The sequence below is a fragment of the Coturnix japonica genome, chromosome 15 (assembly GCF_054131305.1).
Source record: "Coturnix japonica strain WE chromosome 15, WE-NBRP24, whole genome shotgun sequence".
NCBI lineage: Eukaryota > Metazoa > Chordata > Aves > Galliformes > Phasianidae > Coturnix > Coturnix japonica.
In genome coordinates, this window is record NC_140677.1 from 10,873,078 (window position 1) to 10,897,845 (window position 24,768).

At 57.7% G+C, this 24,768-nt stretch overlaps 1 protein-coding gene across 7 annotated transcripts; it reads right to left on the reverse strand.

The window, feature by feature from the left end:
* Positions 1 to 241: 241 nt before the first annotated feature.
* CELSR3 (cadherin EGF LAG seven-pass G-type receptor 3) lies at positions 242 to 24,597 on the reverse strand. 7 transcript variants are annotated; one of them, XM_085516364.1, is made up of 36 exons: positions 21,477 to 24,592; positions 17,149 to 17,781; positions 16,131 to 16,353; positions 15,892 to 16,007; positions 15,592 to 15,680; positions 15,221 to 15,378; positions 14,890 to 15,053; positions 14,608 to 14,733; positions 14,246 to 14,415; positions 13,963 to 14,148; positions 13,752 to 13,862; positions 13,397 to 13,565; positions 13,005 to 13,146; positions 12,700 to 12,820; positions 12,215 to 12,398; positions 12,024 to 12,125; positions 11,449 to 11,463; positions 9,903 to 9,997; positions 9,479 to 9,688; positions 9,177 to 9,360; positions 8,758 to 8,907; positions 8,509 to 8,686; positions 8,078 to 8,245; positions 7,636 to 7,762; positions 7,276 to 7,482; positions 7,001 to 7,175; positions 6,589 to 6,701; positions 6,213 to 6,292; positions 5,486 to 5,612; positions 4,908 to 5,021; positions 4,629 to 4,765; positions 4,436 to 4,542; positions 3,943 to 4,116; positions 3,607 to 3,807; positions 2,367 to 3,444; positions 242 to 2,097 (listed from the first exon to the last, which is right to left on the reverse strand). In XM_085516364.1, the coding sequence occupies exons 1-36, from the start codon at positions 24,544 to 24,546 to the stop codon at positions 2,070 to 2,072; spliced, it is 9,432 nt and encodes a 3,143-aa protein (XP_085372490.1). In that variant the 5' UTR covers positions 24,547 to 24,592; the 3' UTR covers positions 242 to 2,069. The 7 variants fall into 7 exon arrangements, 4 of the variants coding, with proteins under 4 accessions (XP_085372490.1, XP_015730867.3, XP_085372492.1 ...); XR_014934637.1 differs by lacking the exon at positions 5,486 to 5,612 and having other exon boundaries at positions 21,477 to 24,593; XM_015875381.3 differs by lacking the exon at positions 11,449 to 11,463 and having other exon boundaries at positions 21,477 to 24,590.
* Between the last annotated feature and the right edge of the window lie 171 nt (positions 24,598 to 24,768).

Below are 24,768 nucleotides of genomic sequence, written 5' to 3' on the forward strand. Positions count from 1 at the left end.
TCAGTGCCTGCTCTACTTCCCTGTGGCCTCACCCAGGCTGGTGGTCATGAGTGCTGGCCACTGCCATTCCCCTACAGCCCAGATCCAAGGGCACTGCAGCAGCTGACTCCATTCTAGGGTAAGCCTCCCTGAAGCCCCTTCCATTAAGCCCTTCACCCAGGACTGGAGACCTCCCCCAGCCCAAGGGATGGTGGTAAGCTCCCAACATGTCACGGGTGCAAGGAGAGAAAGCAGAGCCCAGTGCCATTTTATAGTCTTTTATTTCCAAATCTGGCGCTTCCATGATACACTTTTACACAGCCAGGGAGGGAGCATGGATATCTCCCTGCCCACAGGATTGGGATACGGAGACAGAACAAAAAGACCCAAAACAACAACCAAAACCAAATCCCCAAAGGAATAAAACCCAAACCCAAGGAGGGTGCTCCCAGAGCCCAGGCAACAGCACCACAAGGGGACTGAGCCACAGCCCTGCAGGCTGCCCTGCTCCCTGCCTGGCCCTGTACCACAGGCACAGCCACCCCGATGCCATCAGCTCCACCATGTCTTATCTATTTTTTGGCACTTGTCTCTTGCTCTCCATTTGGCACTAGTTGGGCTGCGGTCCCCTTGCCCAAGATGGAGAGAAACGTGTAAACGAGAGGTCCCGTAGGGTGTGTAAACATGTCAGTGGGGAGATGGGCCTGTGGAGACCCTCCCTGACCCGAGACCTTGGTCTGCCCGGGTAGAGCCCTGGGGGACAGCAGCACAAATCAATCCCCCTGTGTAAACATCCCGGGCTGCGAGGCATGGCGGTGGGTGGCAGTAAGGCAGTGAGCACCACGGCCATGGTGGCACCCAGGGACAGCTGAGCAGGGGCACGGCCTCTCTGGGTGGGCCAAGGGGACTGTGTCAGCCCCCCAAGCCAGGGGCCCCGCTCCGAGTGTAGGCACAGAGGAGAGCCAGCTGGTGAGGGGATGGTGGGGGCCCCGGCTTAATAGAGAAATGCACAGAGCAGCCTGAATTTCCAAAGGGCAAAGTGCCATTTGTCTCTGTCTCCTGAAATCCAGGCTGCTCAGAGCAGGGGTTCTCTGCTGGCAGGGCCTGCATGCACAGAGCCTGCAGGGAATCAGCTAGAAACAACTTCTGCAGGCAATGCCAGACCAAAAGACCAGCGAGCTCTCATTCCTGCAGATACTCATTGGCTGCAGGGCACCAAAACAGCCCAACCTACCACTGAGCTGCCCAAGCAGTACCAGGGACACCCAGCTCTGTGCCTGAAACCCTCACGCTTGCCCCAACTCACTGACAGGAGCAGTCCCAGACCAGAAAGAGGGCTGAAGGAGGCTGAGCTGCAGGGCCAGCACAGCTGCAGGGCACTGAAAGACACAGGACAGTAGGAGGACCCTGCTGAGACACGTGGGGAGCTGTGGGGTGAGGAGCAGGGGGCCTTGCTGGGCGCTCACTGCCTCAGGGAGGAGACTGAGTGAAGCTGGTAAAGCCACAAGGTCTGCTTAGCACTGTCCCTCCAGTCCTGTAGTCCCTGGCACCCCAGGGAAGCCAGAGGAGGGCTGTTGGCAGACAGACACCCCAGGTCCTGGGAACAGACCACCCGCAAAAATAACCATAGAAATTTCTCTTCTCTCTGATTACAAAGATACAAAAAGGTAGAAAACCCTCCTCCACCCCCATGTCCTGGGCTCCATTTCTGTCCCCCTGCCCCTGCTCCACGCACACAAACACACACACACACACACACACACACACAGCCCACATAGAAATGGGTTGCAAAGGAAGAGTTCAGCCCCAGGGCTCTCAACATGACTCTCCCCTGAGCAGGCTCCTGCTATACCTCTCACACCGGGCAGGCAAAGGGAGCAGAGTGACAGAGAGCCCAGAGGCTCCGGATGTGGGTGGTTGGGTCCCGGCCCCTCAGCCCAGAGGGCAGGGAAGGCAGAGTTGGTTTTTTTGGGCCTCTGACCACCATCAGTTCTGCCCCTGCCCCTGGGGATGCCAAACCTTGGCTGGTAGTGTCTGGCTAGGCAAACGGCCCTGCCTCTTCTATCTCTCTTCTGGATGTCTTCGGCCCCTCAGGAATGGCCTTCGTTTCTCATTATTCTTCTCGGAGAAAAGAAAAGCAGCATTAAGACACAGCACCTCCAGCTGCACTCCCTACTGCCTCCCGGCTATGCTAGATAAAGATAGAAACCCAAGCTACTGTCTCCAAGTCCCCGAGTTCAGGGAAGAGGAAAGAGGGAACGGAACAGGGATGGATAGCAGCAGTGCCAGTGGGATATGTGGCCCTCCCCTCCAAGATGAACCCCTGAGGGAAGAAGCCAGGCAGATGGACAGTGCCCAAGACATGGCCGAGGAAGGGATGCACTTACTCTGAGTCTGGCGACAGCTCCGAAATGCTGTGAGAGGTACTGGAGTGGGGCGTTGAGGGGCACATTGCAGAGGGTGTCGAGGTCTGCATGGCAGAAGGGTTGGCAGTGGTCTGAGGGCCTGAAGGAGTGCTGGAAGATTGCACCGAGGACAGGACAGAGGTGTTAAAAGAAGCAAGAATGGAAGATAGGATGTCTAACTGTTCAGTGGAAGGATGTCTGCTGGGGATGGTCTCCAGGTTCTCTCTAGAAGGCTGCCTCCTAGAGAGCGGTTCCAGGCTTTCCCTAGAGAGCTGTCTCCTAGAGAGACTCCCCAGATTCTCCTGCGAAGGCTGCCTGCTAGGCACAGTACCCAGAGGCTCTCTGGAATTAGATTTTCTGGAGAGAAAGTCCAGCTGCTCTCTTGAAGTTTGTCTAGATGACGCTAGCTGGTCCCTTGAAAGTTGTCTTCTAGAAAGCAAATCCAATTGTTCTCGAGAAGTATCTCGACTTGGCAATCTGTCTATGCGGTCTCTGGATCCTTGCCTACTTGGCAATGTATTTAGCCACTCTCTTGAGACCTCTCTTACCAGCCCACAGTCTAGCTGCTCTCTTGACCCAAATCTGCAGGGTAAAGTTTCAAGGTGGTCTCTGGAGCCCTGCCTCCGAGGCAGCGTGTTCCCATGACCTCTTTGACTGGGCCTAGGAACAAGTAGATCCAAGTTTTCTCTCGACCCATGTCTGCTGGGGAGATTCTCTAGGTGTTCAGTAGACCCATGCCTGCTGGGGATAGTGTCCAGCTCCTCCCTGGACCCGTGCCGGCTGGGCACTGTTTCCAAACACTCTCCTGAGTTGTTCCTGCTCAGCTGCTCCCGGGACATCTGTCTCCTCATCAGCATGTCGAGCTGTTCTCGAGACGAGTACCGGCTGGCTGGCTGTGAGAGGCTGCCTGCCCCAGAGTAGATCCTGCCATAGGAGGCAGCGGGGACAGCCCTGTGACCCAGTGTGGAGGTCTTGTACCAGGTCAGCTCATTGGTCATCCTGCCGACGGACGGCAAGCCCTGCAGAGCTGGAGGATACTGGAGGCGGTTCTTCAAAATCCCTACGTCGGACAGAAAGAAAAGTCACATCTTTGCAGAGCAGTGAAAAGAGCATATGAGCTGTGGGAGATAAACCTCCCCAAGGACATAACAAAATAGATGCAATGCTGAGCCTTTAGAGCCACAAACACCAGGGACAGGCCAGGCTGCCCTCAGGCTGTTACCTTTTCTCTGCCGTTGGGTCTGGGTGAGGGAGTTCTCATCTCCGCTTGTCAAGGCCAGGTCTGGCTGATTGTTGTTGGCTGCGTCCTTGTTGATGTCAAACCCCAGTTTCCGCTCAGAGCCCCACTTCTGCAGGGAGCAGGGGTGAACTTCACACTCACCCAAAGCCGGCCAGTATGACATAAGGTCATTACCATCCACATCTGGTGAAGGACACACCGCCGGAGAAGAGGGAGAGAATTCTTCTGTGAGGGGTAACAAAGCCATGGCAAGGCACAGCCTTTCCCCCATGCCACCCCAAGGTACAGCAGACCCCTGCCAAAGCCCACGGAACTTGCCTTTGGGAGCAGTGTTTGTGGGGTTGGTGAGCAGACGCTCACTGTGCGCTGCACGCTTGAACTGGCGTGGGAAGCGGCCTCGCAGGCGCACATTCTCCTCACTTTCTGATGATGGGATGGAGAGGCTGCGTTCCTCATCCAGAGATAGGTCACTGTCTGAGTCCGAGTCCTGGTCTGTATATGGGCATGGCGTGTGTTGGGGTGATATTTGGAAAGAGAGTGGGTGAGGCTTATTAGTGCAAATGGGAAGGATAATTCGTGCCCGCTTCGTTTTCAGCTCCCTGGAGACTAGTTATGCCATTCCCATCTGTCCAGGAGGAGGCTCTGCTAAGTGACAAAGCTGCTGACTCTTATTCGCAGCCTATTTGGGAGTCTCAGTCAAACACTAGTGGGAGGACACAGCCATACAGTCACAGCCTACACAGGGAATGATTTAAGACAGAGCTAATTTGGAATACCTTCAGCTGAGTTAGACCCTAACCCACGTGCTTACCTCCCCCAGCATCACGGTGGAACATAGCCACGTCGATGTCCGTGGGGCCAGCATGACCCAGCAGGCTGTGATCCAGAGCTGAGCCCTGACGTGCCGTCATGTTGTCTCTGAAAGATACAGGGTCCAAGTGGTGACACTGGCACAAACCCTCAGCTCTGCCTGGGTGCTCCTGGCACCTTGCGCCGCTGCCTACCTGTGGTATCCCCTCTGGCTGGAGTGTGTGCGGGCAGAGCGCACGCTGCTCACTGATGAGATGGTGGAAGCCCCCAGGGTGATACGGATGAGCCCGCTCTCCTCAAACAGCGCTGTGTTGTTGTAGGTATTGGGGCACTGGTGAAGCAGGGAGAGAGGCACGGACTCATAATGAGGTGCAGCACAGGAAAGACCTTCCCTCCCACATCTCGGTAAAGATGGGATATCCTCTCATCTCCCAACAAGCAGCTAGTCCCCAGCTCTCCAGGTGCTCACCAACCTGCGTACTCCGAGCAGCCTCCTCGTTCTGCCCCTTCTTGCCAAGGCAGGCCAGCTTCCAGGCCTCCTGTACCTCCTCATTCAGCACACAGAAGAGGACCAGCACAGCCAGGCCCTGCAGGGAGAGAAGCCGTGAGTATGACAGCTGCAGGGAGAGCCCCTCACAGCAGGTTGGCACTCTGCTGCAGAAACAGGAGGGGATGGAAGCCGAGGGCTATTAGCATAAGCACAAGCCCCCCAGGCCAGTGGTCATGAGAGAGGAAGGAGGAGCCAAGGTGTCCCCTGAGGCAAGCAATGCTGGAGGAGTGGCTGTCAGGGTCCCCTGCAGCACCATTAGCTGCATTAGTATCTTCAGCAAGGAGCCTTGGGGAAGCCAGGTGCCAACCTTCTCCCCAGCTGCAACACACAGGGCCTGGAGCAGCCAGTAGGGTCAGTACCTGGGTGCTCCACATCCCTTGCACCCCTGTTGAAGGTGCTCACAGTCTCTGCAAAGTCCCCCCGCAATTCTCAGGCCGGTTATGGGGGCACAGAAAGCACTTTTGCCCCATGAGCCTGTCCTGGTGGAGGCTGGGCAATTACCTGGAGGCTGCAGAGGACAGTGTAGAGGTAGTGGAAAGCCAGGACACTGTTGTTGACAGCCAAGAGGCCAAAGAGCCAGGTAGCGCTAATAACTAGAAGCAGAACAAAGGAGCTCCGTAACGTCATGCTGGAGGGAGAGAGAGACAGACAGGCACATACACACACACACAGGTTAGCACATGTTGTTAATCTACAGTTTAGTGCTTGCAGACAGAGATCCAGAGGGGAAGGTCTCCTCCTGCCCAGCCCTCCATTCTGCCCCACTGCAGTGCTGCAGGAACACCTCAGCACAGCAGTGCTGCTCAGTTCTGACTGCAGCCCCTTCCCTTCTGGAGCACACGTGGCAAACACAGGGCCCAAATGACATGGATCATTTGGAGCCACAGGGAGGAGCTGAGCCAAGCTCTGGGAGGAGGGCGAGTGGGGAACGGTTTCAGAAGGAGCATTTAAGAGAAGCAGCAGGTGCTGAGAGCCAACATGAGTAGATGTGAGAGATGGCTGTGAGGGCAGGTGGGGAAGAGGGACAGGCTGGCAGGGCAGCATGGAGATAGGTAATTTCAGGAACAGTTAACACAGCCACCAGGTGGGAGAGGAGAGCGGCTGCAAGGCTGACACTGATGCACTGAATGGCACTCCGCAATGGTGGAAGAGGGAGGAACGATCATTGAAAATGCTGAAAACTAAGAGCCACAGGAGCTCTGCTGGGAATTTGGCCACTAATACTCACAGAACCGATTTCTTCTTAGTCTCCTTTTGGCCTGGGGAACAGGACATCTTGGCCACAAGCAGGAACATCACCCCATTCATCTGAAAGCGTTGGCACTGATTAGAAGCCATGCCAAGGGCTGGCTCTGACCTGATATCCCCAGTGCAGAGCGTAAGCAGATTCCAGGTCCACCAGGCCCATATGAAGCTCCCCTCCTTGCCCTTTCACACCCAAGCCCTGGCCTCCCCCAGGTTTGGCTGGTGCCAGCAGGGACAGAAAGGGGCTCTAACAGAGGGAGGAGTACAGAAAAGGGGGCAGGCAGTGGGCAGCCAGGGAAGGGGTGAGTGCCTGTGGTGCAGAGAAGGGAGGCTGTAGGTGAAACAGGACAGGGTTTTACCACAATGACGACAGTAATGGGGCCTGCAAAACTCCAGACCAGCTTATCATGAACGGAAATCCAGCAGAAGTCAGGGTTCCCGTAGCCCTCAGGATCCAGGCCAACAGCCAGCCCTGCGGAAAGAAGGGAGAGCACAGCTCCAGACCTAGCAGTTGCTCCATGCCTACTGAGGGAGCCATACAGACACACACTGAGGGGTCAGTTGTCCTCAAAAGACAAGACAACAGCCTGTGACGCATGTTTTCAGCTGGACAACATGGCTCCCCTCCCCTCACCACCTGCACACCCTCTTCTAGGACCACATGAACAACCCAAGTGGCTGGCTGTGGTCTCACACCCCACCAGGGTGACACCAGGGGCTCAGGACGCTGCTGAGAACTTGTGTTTTTGGCATGGGACAAGCAGCTCTTACCAGTGATGATGGCAGGCACTCCCCAGCCGATGGCATAGTAGAAACGCATGGCACCGAAGTTGACATTGCGGGCTTCGGTCTGCATGCGATAGATGTGGAGGCCCTGGACGAAGAGCCAGGCAAAGGTGGAAAGGAAGAAGCAGTGGAGGAGGATGGCAATCACAGTGCAAAGAAACTGGGGAGACAAAAGCCATTCAGAGATGGTCCTGCCATGCCAACATTAACTGCACCAGCCACACCTCTCCCCAAATCTCCATAGTATGCAGCCTACAGACCTGGTTTTCAGTGCGGTTGATGCCCAAGAGGAACAAGAGCTCAGAGAAGAAGAGGGTGACCGATATGTTGGAGTGAATGCCTCGTGTGTTGGACTTGAGGCCTTTGAGGCAGGTCAGAAAGGAGAAGGTCAGCAGCAGGGCCACAAGGGAGAGAGACACCAAGGAGTAGGTGACAATTGCCAGCGTCTCCAGGTCACCTTCTAGTTGCTGCAGCAGCAGAGAAACAAAAGCAAAAGGCAGTGTTACAGGGAGACACACGAAGCTCTCAAACTCCCTTTGTGCCCCATACAATCTGTTGCTGCATATCCTGGTGGCTAACAACACCCCCCTACTGCCCACAGCCCTGCAGGCTGAGGTTACCTCTCGGTGTGAGCTGTCCATCAAAACCCCAAAGGTGCCAAACTGGGAGCACTGGCAGTGGACGTGCGTGGTGTTTCGGTACACAAGATCACAGTCCCTGGCTGTCCAGAAGCCTGATGGGTTGGTCCTGTGGCCATCAAAAAGCAGACAGAATTCAGGGGAGAAAACAGTGTGTTGTATGTGGAGGGAACTGCAGACAGCCCATTGGCAAGGCTTTTCTACCAGCACTCTCATGGCTGAAACAGCAGAACCAGAGCCCTGATGGGACTCCATTGTGCCCTCCCAGCAGGAATTAATCCCCTGCAAGAGGGTAAAAACCCCTACATCTAAGTGCTGTCCATTCAGAGCCCAGGAGACCATGGGAGCTAGGAGCTGTCTGTGGAAAGCAGCTCAGAGCAAGCAGCTTGTGGGGCAGAACTGGTCCTAGCTATGTTCAACTCACGGGCTGGAGTGGTTCCACTGGACACAGAGAGGTTTGCTTCTGTTGGCCGTCTCCAGCAGGCGAAATTCCAGCACGAGAGGGGTGTCCAGGGGCCCCCGCAGGAAGGTATGATTTCTGAACACAGACACACTCACAATGGGGGAGTTCATCACAGGATTCTTGGGGAGCCTGCAAGGAGCAACAAAGCTCTACCACCACCGTGCTTGGGGGCTGCAGCCCCCCCTGGGGTGTCCCAAGGTGCCGTGTTGACATCTCGGAAGGAACAGTTCTGCCCAACCCACACTAAAGGGTCAGGAAACATGGAGCATAGCAATGCTGCGGCAGGGAACAGGCAGAGCACTGTAGGACCACCAGGATGGGAACCAAACTGTGGCTATTGCACAGACACTGTGGCTGACCATTGCTTATGGAGGGTGAAGTGGAGGACATACCTGACACTGCGACGATCCACCTGGTAGCGTGCAGGAAGCAGCCCCCCCAGTGTGCGGTACATGATGAGGATGATGACAGTGAGAGCAGGCTCAGGCTCTGGCAGTGCCTGCCTTGCAGAGGAGCTCTCCACTGTGTAGTTTCCTTCACCCCCAGCCACCGTGGGCTCTACCGTGGGCACTGCCGAGGCACAGAAGGGGATGGTAAGAACATGCAAGGCCAGCAGGCAGCATTCCTCAAATGATGCTCACCTTCAGCTTTTGGGGGGCTCAGAACGGACAGCGGCAGCACAACGTGGGTGTGAGGGTCCCAGGCAGGCTGGCCACGGAAGAGGCTGCTGTGGTAGCGAGGATAGCGCCGGCGGATGTGTGAGTGGTTCTCCATGCGGTCAATGCTCAGCACTGAGGAAGAATGAGGGAGTGAGAGGCAGCTCTAAGGCAGCCATCTGGACAGCACACACTCCAGGTGGGTGATGAAGGCAAAAGGATTGCAGGAGCCACAGGGAAAGGTCTCCTATGTTTGGGCATGATGTGAGATTCAAGCATCCACAGCGCTCCTCCCCAGTCCAGACCCTTGCCCTGTTGTAGGGGTTTACCCCTCCGGGACAGGGCGATTGAAGCATGCTCTGCACAACCCCACTAGGCCCTACTACCAGCTGGCTCCTACTCACTGATGTTGGGGGTGACGACACCAACAGGGTTGAGGTAGGTGAGTTTCATGTTGCTGGCCAGTGTGCCCGAGTAGTCCCGCAGCTGCTCCATCAGGCTGGCGCTGCCATGCTCACTGTGTGGCAGCATGGCCCAGTGCTCCCGGTTCTCAGGTGCCAGCACAGAGCTGCCTGCACGCAACAGGTTCTGCATGGGAGAGACAGCAGAGCACAGGGTGAGCCCTTGGGACGCAGTCTGACCACTCATGGGCTGCTAGCACTGTGCCCTCTACCCAGTTTGCTGCACAAGCGTGGTAGTTTCTCACCTCATTGAAGTGGGCATCCTGCGTGGCTGTCAGGCCAAAGCCATGCTGCTGGCTTTCAAACGCCATGAGGCGGGACAGCAGGCGGTAGGTGATGTGCACATCGTTACCAAAGTAGTGGTCCATGTGATCTGTCACAGCCCGGAGACGATGGGCCAACTTCTTGGCTTCAATCGTGTTGAGCTCAGTCTCATTCCTCTCCAAGCCCTCCAGCTGCCAGAGGGAAGAACAGAGAGGATTAACTCATCAGCATGTTCCTCCCTGGAGGGCATCACAGCTCCAAAGGACCGGGGTGTGGGGTGCTGCAAGTCCCACTGCAAGGCCCTCTCCTACACTAAGAACCATAGGGAGCTGAGCTCCTGGTTGTGAGCTCTAGTTCCTCCAGCTCCTGCCCCATCAGGGCTGCAGAACCAAGGTGGGGGATTACCAGCATGGAGAGTTCCTTGAAGGCAGGTGAAGTACAGTTGAAGAGATCTGGCTCCAGCCAGCCCTTCTCCTCATCGCAGTGTCTGACAGCTGCACCTGAAACCAGGAGGAAGAGCAAATCAGAGGGTGCAGGACATGTAGCTCCCCAGCTGCAACCCCCAGCAGAACTCTGCACCAGTTACTCCCGAAGAACAGCAGTGGTAAGCAACAGGGAGGGCCTGGAGCATCCCAGAGCCATCCTCCTGCCATGCATCACTGCAGCTGTTCCACCTTTGGTCTGCATCTCCTCTGTGAGCTGTTGCCATGAGCTTGGTTCTAAGTACGGCTCATACAGCCTGCATAGCACCAGACACCATCACACAGCAATGCAAGGGGGAGTGACCTGGTAAGGCTCCAGCTGGGGAAGCCCCCAGTTTTTGGTGAGCTGTGCCTCCGTCCTTAGGGCACAATTGATTCCAGCCTACAGAAGCCCGGGTGGCTCCAGGCTTTCCCTGGCTGGCAGCCTGCAATGTCTGCTGAGGCCCTTCTATGTGTGTAGAAGGAGTGCAACAGCAGGTGAACTTGCCCTGGAGATGGTGGTGCACTCCCAGAGGGTACAGCAGCCAGCACTGGGTACCAATCCCCGGCTGGGGCCCCAGCACTGCTGGACAGCAGCAGAGATACCAAAAGTGACAAGGGATCAGCTGTTAAGTACCACTCACACCAGGAGCATCACCATGCATGATATTAGACAGAGGAAGTGGGGTGATCCCAGTACCCAAGACCCTCCTGGGGAAAGCACTAGGGCAGGGGAGCTCACTCAGGCCCATGGTGGGAAGAAGGCAGCAGCATGCCCAGGGAGGGTTGAGGAAGCCTGCAGCAGACCCCAAGGCCCAGTGCTCATCACTATCCTCAGCTCCCAGCTATCCAACCCAAACACCCTCTCCCAAGCTGCATAAGCACAGAGACCAATGCCACTGCAGCTGGGAGCGAAGAGAACAAAGCAACACCTGTGCTGCTGGCCTTCCCTCCAGCACAGAACAGGACAGTGCTGGTATCTGTAGCCTGGCTCAGCTGTAGACCTGGGCATGATCTGACCCTGGGGTGCCTGCACCTTGCCTGCCATCCAGATAGCAGGACCTTGTGCTGAGCTTGTGCATCAGTTCAGCCCTTGCTCTCTCACACCAAGCATCTCCCTCCTTCTGGCCCACAGCAGTTCCTTCCTCTCCCAGCCTGAGCAATCAAGTGCCTGCCAGGACAGCCAGCACGTGTCCCAGCCAGGGAGCAGAGCACAGCAACCTTCCGTGCCACCCAGAGCCCATGCTGCAGGACAGTGGGTAGCAGGGACTGCATGCAGCTGCAGCCAGCTCAGTTGTTAGTGCACTGGGAGCAGGGAAGCAATGCGTAGGAGTGGTGAGGCCAGGCAAAGCGTTGAGGAGACACTCAGCAGCTCCAGAAGCAGCAGGAAAAGCGCAGGGGTGTGCAGGGTGCCAGGCAGGAAGCGGGGAAGGAAAACCATGTGGTGCAGCCCTTACAGCGGGGAAGGGAGGAGGAGGGAACAACCTTACCTGCACCCCTCAAACCTGAGCACGGATGGCGAGAGAACCAGGGAGAGAAGCGACAACAGTTAGGAGCCGAACCTGCCTCTTCCCGGGGCGAACGGCTGGAGAAGGACAGGGTTTGTATCGTCCCCTGGGGCTCGCACTGCCCTGCAGTCCCACACACCCTGCTCACACCTCTGCCATCACCCAGAACCGCCTTCTCCAAGCGGGGCTGTGACTTGCACCCAAGGCACTCACCAAGCCTCAGCCTGCTCCCCATGCAGCATTCAGAAGGGGCCCAGCTGCGCAGCACCAGGTGCCACATGTGCCCTGCTGTAGTGTCAGGCCCAACCCCAGCATGGCTGAAACTGAGAGCTGACAGAGAGAAGCTGGGGATGGAGGCTGGGTGACAGCACCAACCCTACAGGGGCTCCCAGCCCTGTACCTCACCCTCAGTTTGGTGCTTCCTTTTCCATTTTCTACCTCCCAGCCCTCCAGACCAGCTAAATGGGACTGAGACAGCTTAGGGTGACCTTGCTGGGGCTGCGACAGCTCCTGCACAACAGTGAGATTCTCCCAACCCCACGGCACCCCTCACTCACCCAAGGAGCCTTTGGGACACAGCACCACGGCCGAGAAGCCAAACTTGGTCTGAGGCCACCACACGCCTGCTTTCAGGCTTTTGGGACATCCATTGTAGAGCACTGCAGAGACAAACATCCCAAGGACCACTCACAGTGGGCAGCTCAAACCAAGCCCCGTGATGCTGGTGCCATGGCACCTCCCCACTCACCCTTGCAGCCACTGGGTGTCACCTCGGCGAAGGGGCTGTCACAGCTGTTGCACTGGCGGCCGATGACTCCAGGCCTGCAGTGGCACCGGCCAGTCTCCTTGTCACAAGAGCGTGAGGAGGAGCCCACGGGGTAGCAGTCACAAGGCAGGCAGGTGTCGCTGCCTTTGGGACGGTAGTGGAAGTCCTGCAGGGAGATGGGGATGGTCATCAGGCAGCCCGTGGGGACAGCAGGTGCTCAGGGAGCTGTGTGAGTGGGAGCTAAAAAGGGCCTTGCTCTCTTCTCTGGGTGCTCATCAGGAACTCATCACAGAGATCCCTGTCTGCTAGCACCCTGCTGTCAAGTTGCTGGGCCAGGAAGGCTGCAGATAGAAGGTGAGCAAGGAACAGGCACAGAAAGCAGCACCTTAGCGGCTGTCAGCCCTGAGGAGTGGACAAGAAACAGCACCAAGGATAAAGAGGGATGCGGGTGAGCCATGGCTCCTCACCTTGCAGTGGCACTGCCCGTTGGTTTTATTGCAGTCGGGGTCAAAGCCCTTGCTCACATCACAGTTGCATGGCCCGCAGGATGGGTTACCCCACCAGCCCTTTGGACACTGCTGGTCCATCCTAGGAGAGAAACACCTCCACTGTTACAGCAACCCAATCTCCTGGGCCTTATCCTGCTACCAGCCCAGCTGCTCAGCAGCTTAAAGGAGCAGGATGGCAGCAAGGTGTCACTCAGCTGGGATGGGAGAGCAGCACAGAGCCAGGCACTGGAGGCTGTGGCCCTGCTGTGTGCCACACATCTCACCTGTGCTCGCAGTACTGCCCAAAAAAGTTCTCTCCGCACTCACACACGTAGCCCAGAGGTGAGCCTGGCTTGCGGCGACACACCGACTTGTTCTTGCAGGGGTTGAGATGACACGCATCCACACATTCCCCTCCGTAGTACCCTGAGGTGTGGATAGAGAGCACCAGGTGAAGAAAGCACCTTTCCTCAGGAGAGGTCAGAGCACCCCAGAGTGGATCTGGGGAGACTCAGGAGGGATTCTGCCCTCCACCAAAGCTAATGCAGGTCTGGCAGGGATTTCTAGGCAGACAACTAGCCCAAAGAAAGGGCAGGCTGTGGGAGTCACAGGGCAGAGAAGTCTTCACACTCTAAGTGAGAAGAGCAATGGGGTGGCAGAGTGCTGCGTGCCCTACCTGGCTGGCAGACACAGGAATAGCTCTGCCACTCATCCTTGCAGATGCTATTGGCTGGGCAGGGGCTGGAGTCGCAAGGGCTGGGCACGCTGCAGCCAGCCTCCACCCGCAGGGCATGGCTGGGCTTTGGCAGCACAGTCCCAGTGACGCTGTCACCCAGTCGCACACCCTGAAACACAGGGGTTAAATTGAAGGGAAGAAAAAACACATAACACTTCAGTCTGTCCAGCCCATATAAGCTCAGGGGGAGTGCATCCCCAGCAGGTCAGACACTGGCAATAGCTGCCAGCCCATGTTTCCACCTCTCTCCACAACAGATCCCCTGGATAAGGAAGGCTCAAAGCATTGGACTCACCTGTATGCAGCCCCTCAGCCCATTCTGCACCTCGCCAGAGCCCAGGACTCCCCCCACGTGCAGGTGTTTCACCTTCAGGCCATGCAATTCATTTCCAACAACCACTGTGTCCTGCAGAATGTACAGAGGGGTGACATGGTGCAAGTGCCATCACATGCAAAGCTTCCCCCACAGTTCCTACCCCAGAGCCAGCGTCTCATGCAGCACACACCTGGTAGAGCCCAAAATCCAGCATGATGGTGATAACGTAGCGCAAGTCCCTCCCGCTGCGGACATCCCGCAGCTCCAGCTGGAGGTCGTGCCATCGCCCATCATTCAGCTGCAGCTGGTCCAGCACGAGGCTGGTGCTGCGCCCTGAGCCCCGGCTCACCATGAAGGAGAGCAGGCCTCCAGACAGCTGCAGAGAGAGGACAGCAATGGCAGCAGTGAGCAAGGTCCTGACCCACTCCAGCTGCCTTCAACCAACCCTCCCTGAGCACTCTGAGTGGCCCTACTTGGCACAGCAGGGTGGTGTACTGGCCAGCGTGGGCCTGCAGAAGCACCCCGTCCATCTGTCGGGTCCGAAACGCCAGCCCTAAATACCACGGCACTGAGATCTTCATGTCTGCCTTGAAGTCCCAGCTCAGGACACTGTTGCCCTGGAAATAGTGGGCATGGTGCATGGCTGGAAAGGAAAGCAGAGATGAGGAGAAGGGATGGGGACCACCCATTTTTACCCTGGGTTTTTCCTCATGCAACTCCAGGCACTGGTGATTCTAGAGCAGCAGATGCAGGGATGACAGAGCCAGCTCATCTCACCTGTACCCCACCTTACTGCGCTGTGTGCATCCCCCAGCACACCCAGCAGCTCACTCACCATGGCGGCAGTCCTTGCCCCCGAAGCCCACAGGACAGAGGCAGGAATAGGTCCCCCAGCTGACCGAGCAGGTGCCGCCGTTCTTACAGGGGTTGGAGTCGCAGAAGCTGTGCTTGGCGTGGCAGCCTGAAGATACCCAAATCACACACATCAGCTTCAACCCACCTGTCACCGCTCTCCTGCCCACATGGCAGGCACTGCTGGCACTCAGCCCTTCCCCGCTGCTGGTGCAGGGAGTTCTGGGGCAGCTCCCAGGGCAGGGGCGGGCAGAGGCACTGGTACCTGCAGTGGTTCCATTGTTGGCAATGTAGGAGGCCAGGTCGATGCGTTTGTTGTCAATGTACAGGTCTCTCATGCATCCCACAAAGTCCCGGTGAGAAACAGGGAAGTTTTCTGGCAGGTTGGGGACTCCTCCAAGGAGCAAAGGACCCGTGAGGTCCAAGGACCTGCGAGGAGAGAAGCCCCGTGACTTCTAGCTGGCCAGGCTGGGAAGCTGACATCCAGAGGTGACACCTGGAGTCAAGCTATCCCTGGTGTGAAGAACAGGCTCCACTGGGGACACAGGCACCCTGCTTCTCTCCCCACCGCAGCAGCACCCCAGTGAGGAACTCACTTCTTGGAGCTCGTCTGCACTCCTTCTGCAGCACACGAGTAGTTCCCAATCTCACTGCCAAACTGCAGGGCCACAGAGGCGTCGCATTCGTCCACTGTCAGGATGGCCACCTTGTCCTTGGAGGGGCCCTGAACCACTCCCAGGGCGCTGACCTTGGGCTGAAAGCAAAGACACGGTGTCAGCAGCACGTGTCCCCCCAGATCCAAACACCCCACAGCTCACCCTACAGCCAGAGAAGGGCAGGGAGCCTGGCACCCCTGCACTGGGCACAGGAGAGAGAAGAGACACCACACTGAGCACAGCAAGTGGTGTGAGGTGGGTACAGATGGCCTCGTGGGGACACAGACCCGGCGCACAGCAGGGCACAATACCTTGTTGTAGTAGCGGAGCTGCAGCGTGTGCCACTGCCCATCGCTCACACCCCCAGGCAGGTACGGGCTCACCACTGTGCTGGACTCCCCTGCAGGGACAGGGATAAATTCTGCAGGAAGCCGGATATACAGTAGTAATGTGATCAATAGGACAATCAACACCCAACCAAGAGGGTCCTAATCTCCAAATCACCCCCTGGCCAGGCAGGAGGTAAAGCTCAAGGTGACTGACAGTAGCAGGAACCCTCCTCATTGCAGCTCTCGTGGCCCAAATCCCACAGCAGGTAGGGCCAAGCCTACCTGTGGAGTACTTCAGCTGGACCTGCCCCTGGATGATCTCCACCGCCAAGAAGTCGTGCCGCTCATTCAGGCGCCCGTTGTACAGCAGGAGGCCACCGGGTTCCACTGTGCTGAACCTGGGCAGGGAATCAGGGGGAACAATGGGTGCGTGCAGGGAGCGTGCAGCAGCACCCAGCATGGGGATGGGGGAGAGAACATGAGGTCCAGAGGGCCAACAGCAGAGGGGGAGAAGAACTCACGATAGGGAGAGGGTGAGGTGGAAGCGCTGGCGCAGGCCCCGGAACATGACAAAGGAGCGTGGTGGGAAGGAGCGCGTGGACAGCTCGCAGAACGGCGTCTCGAAGCCTCCTGCTGGGCACTGGCAGCGGAAACCCCCATCAGCACCGTTGGTGCAGGTGCCCCCATTGCGGCACACGCCAGGCTGGCAGCGCCCCGAGCGGCTGTCCACCTCACAGTTCTCACCTGTGGGAAAGAGAATGGGGAGTCTGGGACATGTGCCCTCAGCTGCTCCTCACCCATGGTACCAGGAGCCCCCTAGTGCCGCACGTTGGTGCTGCCAAGTGGGCCAAACAGAGAGGAACCCATCTGGGTGAGGACACTGACCACCTTGAACCTTGCCCAGCTCCAATGAAGAGCTGGGAAATCCTCCCCACTTCCTCAGTGCCCACAGCTCACCTCAGCGCCAGCACACCAGGTTTACCTGGTTTCTCTTTGGCCAGCTCTGCTCACCCAAAGGCCCTGGTGAGGCTGATCTCACAGCACAGCAGTAACCAATTGCTCAGTCCTACACCCCAGACCCAGTTCCCATTGCTTGCTCACACACAAGGAGGACGCAGAGACAGCATGAAGTGACAGTGAAATGAGCTCATTAACCCCTCTGCTAATGGCTGTTCACGCTTCAAATGCCAGGGGTTAATTACCACTGACTCCGCTTATCTCACCAGGAGCCGAGCAGCTCTGAGGCAACCATCTGCTGCCGCGCTCCCCTGCCTACCCTGTAGCCACAGGCCACCTTCTCTCACCCCATGCTGACAGTGGCTGGGCAGAGGTCTCCATGGACTGGTGTGGCCTACGGTGGCTGCAAGACACTGGGGGGTAGTCCCAAGGTCCAGGACTGGATCTTGCCCTGTGGGACAGCAGGGCCTCCCTGTCCACACTCAGTGGGGAGGTTGAGGCAACAGCTTCCCATGGTGTTAGTGTGGCACTGGCTTAAAACCACGGGAGGGGGACAGTTGGAGAGCCCTGGCCGGCACTCACCGCTGAAGTGCTGGCGGCACACACAGGTGTAGCCGCCCTCCTTGCGCGTGCAGGTCCCTCCGTGCAGGCAGGGGTTGGAATAGCACAGGTTGATCTCCGTCTCGCAGTAGTCACCAGTGAAGCCCTGCGGGCAGCGGCACCTCAGGCCAGTGATGGGATGAATGGGGCGGAACAGAGTGGATGGGGAGGCGATGAAGGGCGCAGAGCTGTCGAACTTGAGGACGGAGATACACTTCATGTAGTTCTGACAGGGCTCCCGCAGGCAGACGTTGTCGTCAAAGGGCAGCACCTCCAGCATGGAGGCTCCCGTCAATGCCATGCGCTTCATGTACAGCTGCTCCTGCAGCTCCTCCGAGCTGAAGTAGTGCCCACCCCGCGGCGCCAGAGCCGAGAAGCTGACGTTGAGCACCGTGCCACCCACATCCGTGTCGTTCTGGATGTTGAAGATGAAGACGTCCTCCTTGGGCGTCGCAAGCACAGTGGCCACCCCTTCCAGGAAGGTGGCCAGCAGCGGGGAGAGGAAGCGCTCCTGCCACATGTTCTCCAGGCGCACTGTGATGCTGTTGGCCAGCATGTCCTCTGTGATGATGATCACCCGCAGGACACACTGGGCTGTCACGCTATGGATGCCGTCTGCAGGACAGAACAGAGATGTGCTGCAGGTCTCCCCCCTCCCGGCTCAGTGTGGACCCCAAAGGCCTGAATTCTTGGTTAAGAAACCTTGAAGCTGTAGCCCAAGGAGTTATCTGGGTGCCACCTGCCCATCCTCTGAGACAACTGCCAGGTTCCCTCCCCATCCTGGATCCGGGCAGCCAACTGAGCTCTCAACAAGGATGCTGCTGAGCAGCAGGCAGAAGGCAGCCCCAGCAGGAGGTTGGACAAACACTGGAGCCAGTGCCAGCACCCGGGGTGCTTCACTCCCCCACTGCCCCCCTCTGTGCTGCCCTTACCCACACTCTCTTCCTGCCATCACTTTCCTCTCTCCTCCAGGGCCTCCAAGGCTTTTGTGCAGGTCTCCCTGCTTCCCCTTTCTCACCATCTGCTCCACATCCCTTCTTCTCTGGGTCCATCTCCTGTTTGTTTAATTCTCTTTCATCTTTATTTTCCTTGGAAACCATCTCCCCATCCCTCAGGGCCTCACACCATATGAACCACCTTCCAAGGCAGTGCAATGTGCCCTCCTTTGTGGCCCCAGAAACATCTCGTGAGGCGTACCAGGCAGCCCATCAACCAGGCAAAATGCATCAACCCATCTCCCAGGCCATTCACATCACCCCAACACCATCAGCCCCACACATCAGCAGCGCGGGGTGATCACCCATGACTCCATCTCACACTCCACATTCACCAAGCTCCAAACCCAGTGTTTCTTTGGAAACTGCTCTTCATCATCACCACCCTGAGACACAATTTGAACCAGCATTTCTCAGCAGGGACACTTTCTATAAGGTTCAGTCCCCACCCCACACCCAAGACTACCTCCTTGTTGGCTCCATGCAAGGGAAAGCAGATGGCTGAAAGAATGACCCTCTGTAAATAAAAGGGGAATGAAAAGAAAAAGGAAAAAAAAGAAAGCTACCAAAAGAAAACCCAAAGCTGGCTGGAGGCACTGACCCCCATGGGAGGTATTTTAATCACGGATGTTCAGCCTTCCTGATTAAATCCTGTGGCTGGAGAGCTGGTGCCTGGTGAATATTCATGCAGCAGCAAGAGGTACCCCAAAACATGCCTGCAGGGCAAGGAGAAAGGCCTGAGGCTCTGACCCCAGTGCTGAGCAGTGCCAGGTCAGCACAGCTGCCCTTCCTGGAGTGACACCTACCAGCTTCAAAAGCAGCACAGCCAGGGTGAGACCCCATCCCTCCTGTCCCCATCACTGCTCCCAAGCCTCCTGTGCAGCACCCACCCCAGGGCCTTTGGGATCCCGTCACCAACAGGGAGCACTGAGGCCTTCAATCACTCCTCCAGTCCTACAGGCCAGATGCCACTGGATGCCACTGTGTGAGCCCCAATACCATGTCTGATTGCCATCAGCGTGGCATGGCCAAGCCTCACTTGGCATCACAGGGCTGAACTTCTATGCAGGCAAGAAGAGAAGAGGACATAAGGGACCTTCCCTAAGGCCAGCAGAACAAACACAACAGCCCCAGTGACCATCACAGAGGATGGCAGTGCCATTATATCAGCAGCTGAGGAGCCACAACCCACCCCCCCATACAGGGAGGAGGGGAGGGCAATGATGGGGAGGAGGGCATGTGTATCCCTTACCACTTCCTAAAGGGCTTTTGCAGAACTCTCTCTCAGAAGTAAATCCTAATTCCCGACACAGCACTATGAATATCATTCTCCCAGCACCAGTAAAGACAGGGACTGAAGCATAATAACCAAGAAGACACCAAACCCACTCCCTAACCAGGAACGGAAACCCACATTTCCCACAAGTCGTGGTCAGCTCCTCCAGCTGTGAGAGACCGAGGAGGGAAGGAGGCTCCTGAGACAGGGCTCCTTAGGAGAGAGGCAATACAAGTTGCAAAAGGGAAATGCAGCCCTGGGACTCGTGCCTGACTTGAAAAGAACGCCGGGCTGCTCACACACAGGGATGACAGCAGAGCGGGGCAGCAGCCATTTCTAGCGCTCACAGGTGCCCACGTGGCGGTGAGGAGCTGTCCGTGGTGCTGAACCGGTGGGTCCTCTCAGAAAGGCGCTGGTTTGCGGCGGCCGCGTTGTCCCTGTGAGCCCCCAAACGCAGTGGAACCCAGCTACGTGCTCTTGTTGCCTTCCCTCAACAGGAACGAGCTGGGCTGGGGCAGACAATGCAGCCCTGGAGCTGCATGGCTACGGCACGGGGGCAGACAGGGCTGTCGCTGGGAGGCTGAACAATGAAGAAGGGAAACAAGCCAGCTCTCCGCAGCTCTGCCAGAGCCAACAAAGGCCTGCTTCCCACTGCCTCGCTGTCCCACCCCCCCCCCCACTGCACGGCTCTTCCCCCTCCATCCTCCCCTCCGCCAGCACACCTCTTCTATTCTCCCATCCTGCTAGAAGATGACGACACACTAATTGCAGGGGCCCTCTCGCTGCCAGGCAGCTCAGCGCAGGACTTTGCAATGTGATTTTCTCCTGCCTTTGTGAGGGGTTAAGTGTGCAAGGAGGCAGGGCTTGCAGGAACACACTGGGAAAGAAGCTGAAAAGGTCAATACCAGCCCCCACCTCCAGCAACCAGCATGGGTGTGTGTGTGGGGCCAGCCAACCCTGCAGCTACAATTAGTCCCCAAAGAGAGTAATTCCACTGATGGCTGGAGCTGGCCATGCCCTGAACAGATCTGCTAGAGCCATCACTCCATCTTTTGAAAGAATGTTTCCTCCTGCTGAATGAGCTGGATAGAGACGGGGTGGGAAAGGTGTCAGCTGGTAGTCAGAGAATTGCAATTTAAAGCACAGTTCTCAGGCGCGCTCTGTGATTCAGTGTTTGGGAGCCCCCCCCCCCCCTTCCCCAGAGCTGCTCCTTGATTCAGCACTGGACGGATGGATGCCTCCATTTCAGACGATGCATCCACAAGCAAAGAAAGGCATGTGGTGCCGGCAAAGCTCAGGCAGCTCCACACACAGACACTGCCTCAACTCAGACAAGCCCTAGGTTCATCCCTGCTCCATCCCCTCCTGGCTGGAGGTGACCGTTATGCTTCCCCTAACCACTCCAGGGAGCTACCACCAGCACCTCCCTCCAAAGTCCCTTACAGCCATTATATGCAATGCAAAGTTGACTTCAGAACAGAGACCCTAAAATTTAGAAGCCACAGCCATCGACAGATGCCACAGCCAGAACCCAGACCTGAATTGTTTGCTTAATGGTACCCTCCAGCAGTCCAGCCCATCCCTCTCCAGTGCAGCTACAAAAGGCATCCACTCCTGGCGAGAAGAACTCACTTGGGGCTCAGAGCAGAGTGGCCAGCTTGGCCACCCCAGGAACACACTGTTTGCATGGCCAGCACCCCAGCATACATCCCTGCTTCACTGGTGACAGCATCTCCAAAGGTGTCTCGCTGGCAGCTACATGAGATCCTCACAGCTGAGTAACGATGCTTTGTTCTTTCACACCACCAGTGATCTCAGCCCCTTTGCAAAATGCTCCTCCTGCAGCATGCAACCCTTTCCATGACTCCCAGACCCTTCAGCACTTCCCGATTTGAAGTAACTCCCCATCCAAACCTTGTCGCCGGTTCCAGCCCCCACAGATTCACAATGGGCTGCCATGCAAAGGGGGATCCCTAATCGCGCAATGCCCCCCAGGGGGTAACATCCCAAATCATGCATTTAAAGGTTTTCACACCTACCTGTGACAGTCACCAGCATGGAAGCCACGAGTGGACGGTTGTTGTCCAGCTTACGGCTCAGCCTCAGCTCCCCGCTAGACTGATTTACAATCAACAAGTGCAGTTCATTTCCCCGTTCAAAGGTGTAGAAGAGGCGGTCGGACACATCTGGATCATATGCTGGGACCTTCCCTATGACTCCAGAGGGAAAGGTACTGGATTTATTGGACACGTAATTATTGAATAGGATCTGAAAGTTCTTGAGAACAGGGCTGTTGTCATTCTGGTCAATGAGTTTGATGTGTACCGTAGCTCTGCTGACCAAAGGGGCAGAAGTGGCCTGCACTACAATCACATACTCCGGTTTTGACTCATAATCCAGGTCTATCAGGGCCGTGAGCTCCCCAGAGAAGATGTCCATCTGGAATATCTCGGGGATGTTACCTTCCACAATTTGATACATTATCTGGGCATTGGGTCCCTCATCTGGGTCAATGGCTGTGATTTGAGCCACGACAGAGCCTACAATGCTGTTCTCCTTTACCAAGACCTCAAACTCTTCAGCTGGAAAGACAGGGGCATTGTCATTCACATCCTGAATGGTCACTTGGATATGGACAGGAGTACGCTGAGCAGGGATGCCCCTGTCCACAGCATACGCAGTCAGCTCATAGACTGGGACATTCTCCCGGTCCAGCCTGCGGACAGTGCGAATGATGCCCGATGTGGGCTCTATGGTGAAGTCTCCATCCCCATCCTCCCCGTTCTGGAAGGTGTACTGCACTCTCCCATTGGTGTGGGCATCCCGGTCGGTGGCAGAGATCTGGAGCACACTGGTGAAAGGAGGTGCATCCTCAGAGATTACGCCCTGGTAATGAGGGCTGACAAACTGAGGCGCGTTATCATTAACATCATTCACCATGATTTCAACGTAGGTAGTGTCTGCTTTCTGGGGGATCCCGTTGTCTTTGGCTGTGATAGCCAACGTGTAGGTGACCTGGTCCTCATAATCCAGTTCTGCCTGGAGAGTGATGGCCCCAGAGTCTGGATCAATGCGGAACTGAGGGACGTTGTCTTCTAGGTAGTACGTGATGCGAGCGTTTTCCCCCACGTCGTCATCTGTGGCACTGATCACCACCACAGTGCTGCCCACGGGCCGGTCCTCATTGATGCTCACAGAGTAGTGTGCGCTCTGGAATACCGGCCTATGTGTGTTGGCATCTGTGATGTTGATGTGCACATGACAGTTGTCACGCAGCGTGCGGTCGGAGGCCGTCACCGTGAGCACGTAGCGCCGCTCCTGCTTGTAGTCCAGTGGCAGGGACAGAGTGATGATCCCCACTCCACCCTGCGTGCTGATAGCAAAGCGGTTCCGCGTGTTGCCTCCTGTGATCTGGTAGGTGATGGCACTGTTCACGTCCCGATCGATTGCCGTGACGCTGAGGACGCTGGTCCCCACGGCCGCATCCTCATTCAGGCGAATAAAATACTCCTTCTGGGTGAACTCTGGGCGGTTGTCGTTGACATCCATGACTGTGATGGTGACGCTGGCAGAGGCAGATAATGATGGAGAGCCATGATCGCGAGCCTCCACCCCAAAAAAGTAGTGCTCTACCAACTCCCGGTCCAAGGGCCCACTGACTGTGATCCACCCCGTGGCACTGTTGACCACAAAGGGTGTGTTGGCCGAGACCCCGGTCAGCTTGTACTCCAGACGTGCATTCTCACCATAGTCCGCATCCACAGCCTGGATGTGGATGACAGAATGGCCAAGAGGAGCATTCTCCAGGACAGAGATTTGGAACGGGGTGCTGACAAAGATGGGGGCATGGTCGTTGATGTCCACCACCTGGATGCTGGCCATGCCGGTGTTGTTGGAGAGCGGCGGGCGCCCCGCGTCCTGTGCCCGGATCCTCAGGGCATACTCACGTTCCACCTCAAAATCCAGCGGGGCCACCACCTGGATCTCCCCAGTGACGCTGTCGATAGAGAACTGTCCCCGGCTGTTCCCACTGATGATGTTGTAGTGGACGAGCGCGTTGTTGTCCTTGTCCAGATCGGTGGCGGTGACGCGCAGGATTTCGGTGTGTGGCCGTATGTCCTCCCTCACCTGCACAATGTAGCGCTTCTCGCTGAACTGCGGCGTGTTGTCGTTCTCATCGAGCACCGTGATGTACACCTTGACGGTGGCAGAGCGAGGCCCCGGCTCCCTGCCCTGATCGTTGGCTTCCACCACCAAGGAGTACCTCTCCATCTTCTCCCTGTCCACCGGCCCGCTGGTGGTGATGAGCCCCGAGCGCGGGTCGATCTCGAAGACGGCGTGGGCTGCCCTCTCGTTGACGAAGCGGTAGCGGATGTTGGCGTTGGGCGGCGAGTCGACGTCGGTGGCGCGCAGCTGCAGGATGGGGTAACCCTCCTCCACGTTCTCGCGGATGGTCTCCCGGTACTCGCCCTGCTCAAACACTGGGTCGTGGTCGTTGCGGTCGGCCACGGTGATGGCCACCATGGTGGTGGCGGACAGCCGGGGCGCCCCGTGGTCGGCGGCCGTCACTCGGAAGTAGTGCAGCTCCATGCTCTCGCGGTCCAGCGTTTGGGTGGTGGTGATGATCCCGGCGTGAGGGTCGATGCTGAAGAGCTCCAGCGAGCGGCTGTTCATCAGCGCGTCCATGGAGTACACCAGCCGCCCCGCCTCGCCCCCGTCGGGGTCCTGCGCCGCCACCGCCACCACGGCCGTGCCCGCGGGCTGGTTCTCGGCCACCTCCGCCTGGTAGTTGTACTGCGGGAACAGCGGGTGCCGGTTGGGGGCCGCCCGACGCCCCCTCCGCGGTGCCGGCGTCGCGTTGCGGGGCGAGCAGCGCGGCGGGGAGCGGCGGCGATGAGCAGCGGGCGGCCCCGGGGGGAAGGCGGGCGGCCCCCAGTGCGGAGCGGCGGCGGGACAGCGGAACCCGGGGAGCGGCGGCCCCCGGCCCGGCGGAGCGGCGACCCCCAGCCCGGGGGGGAACAAAGGCAGCAGCAGCAGCGGCAGCAGCGCCAACAGCGGCGACCCCCGCCGGGCTCGGCGGCTGCTCGGGGGCCGCTGCTCCGCCGCCATGCTGCTCGGCGGCCGCCGCCCGGCCCGGCCCGGCCGCACGGCGCTCAGCTCGGCACCGCCCCCCGCCCCGCAACGCGACGCCGATGCCGGGGGCGGCGGCTCCTCCCGCAGCCCAACATGGCCGCCCCGCCCCGCCGCCATCTTGGGGAGGTGGAGCGGCGCTGCGGGGCTGCCCGCAACGGGACGGGACGGGGCGATGCTGCGGGACGGGGCGGGACGGCA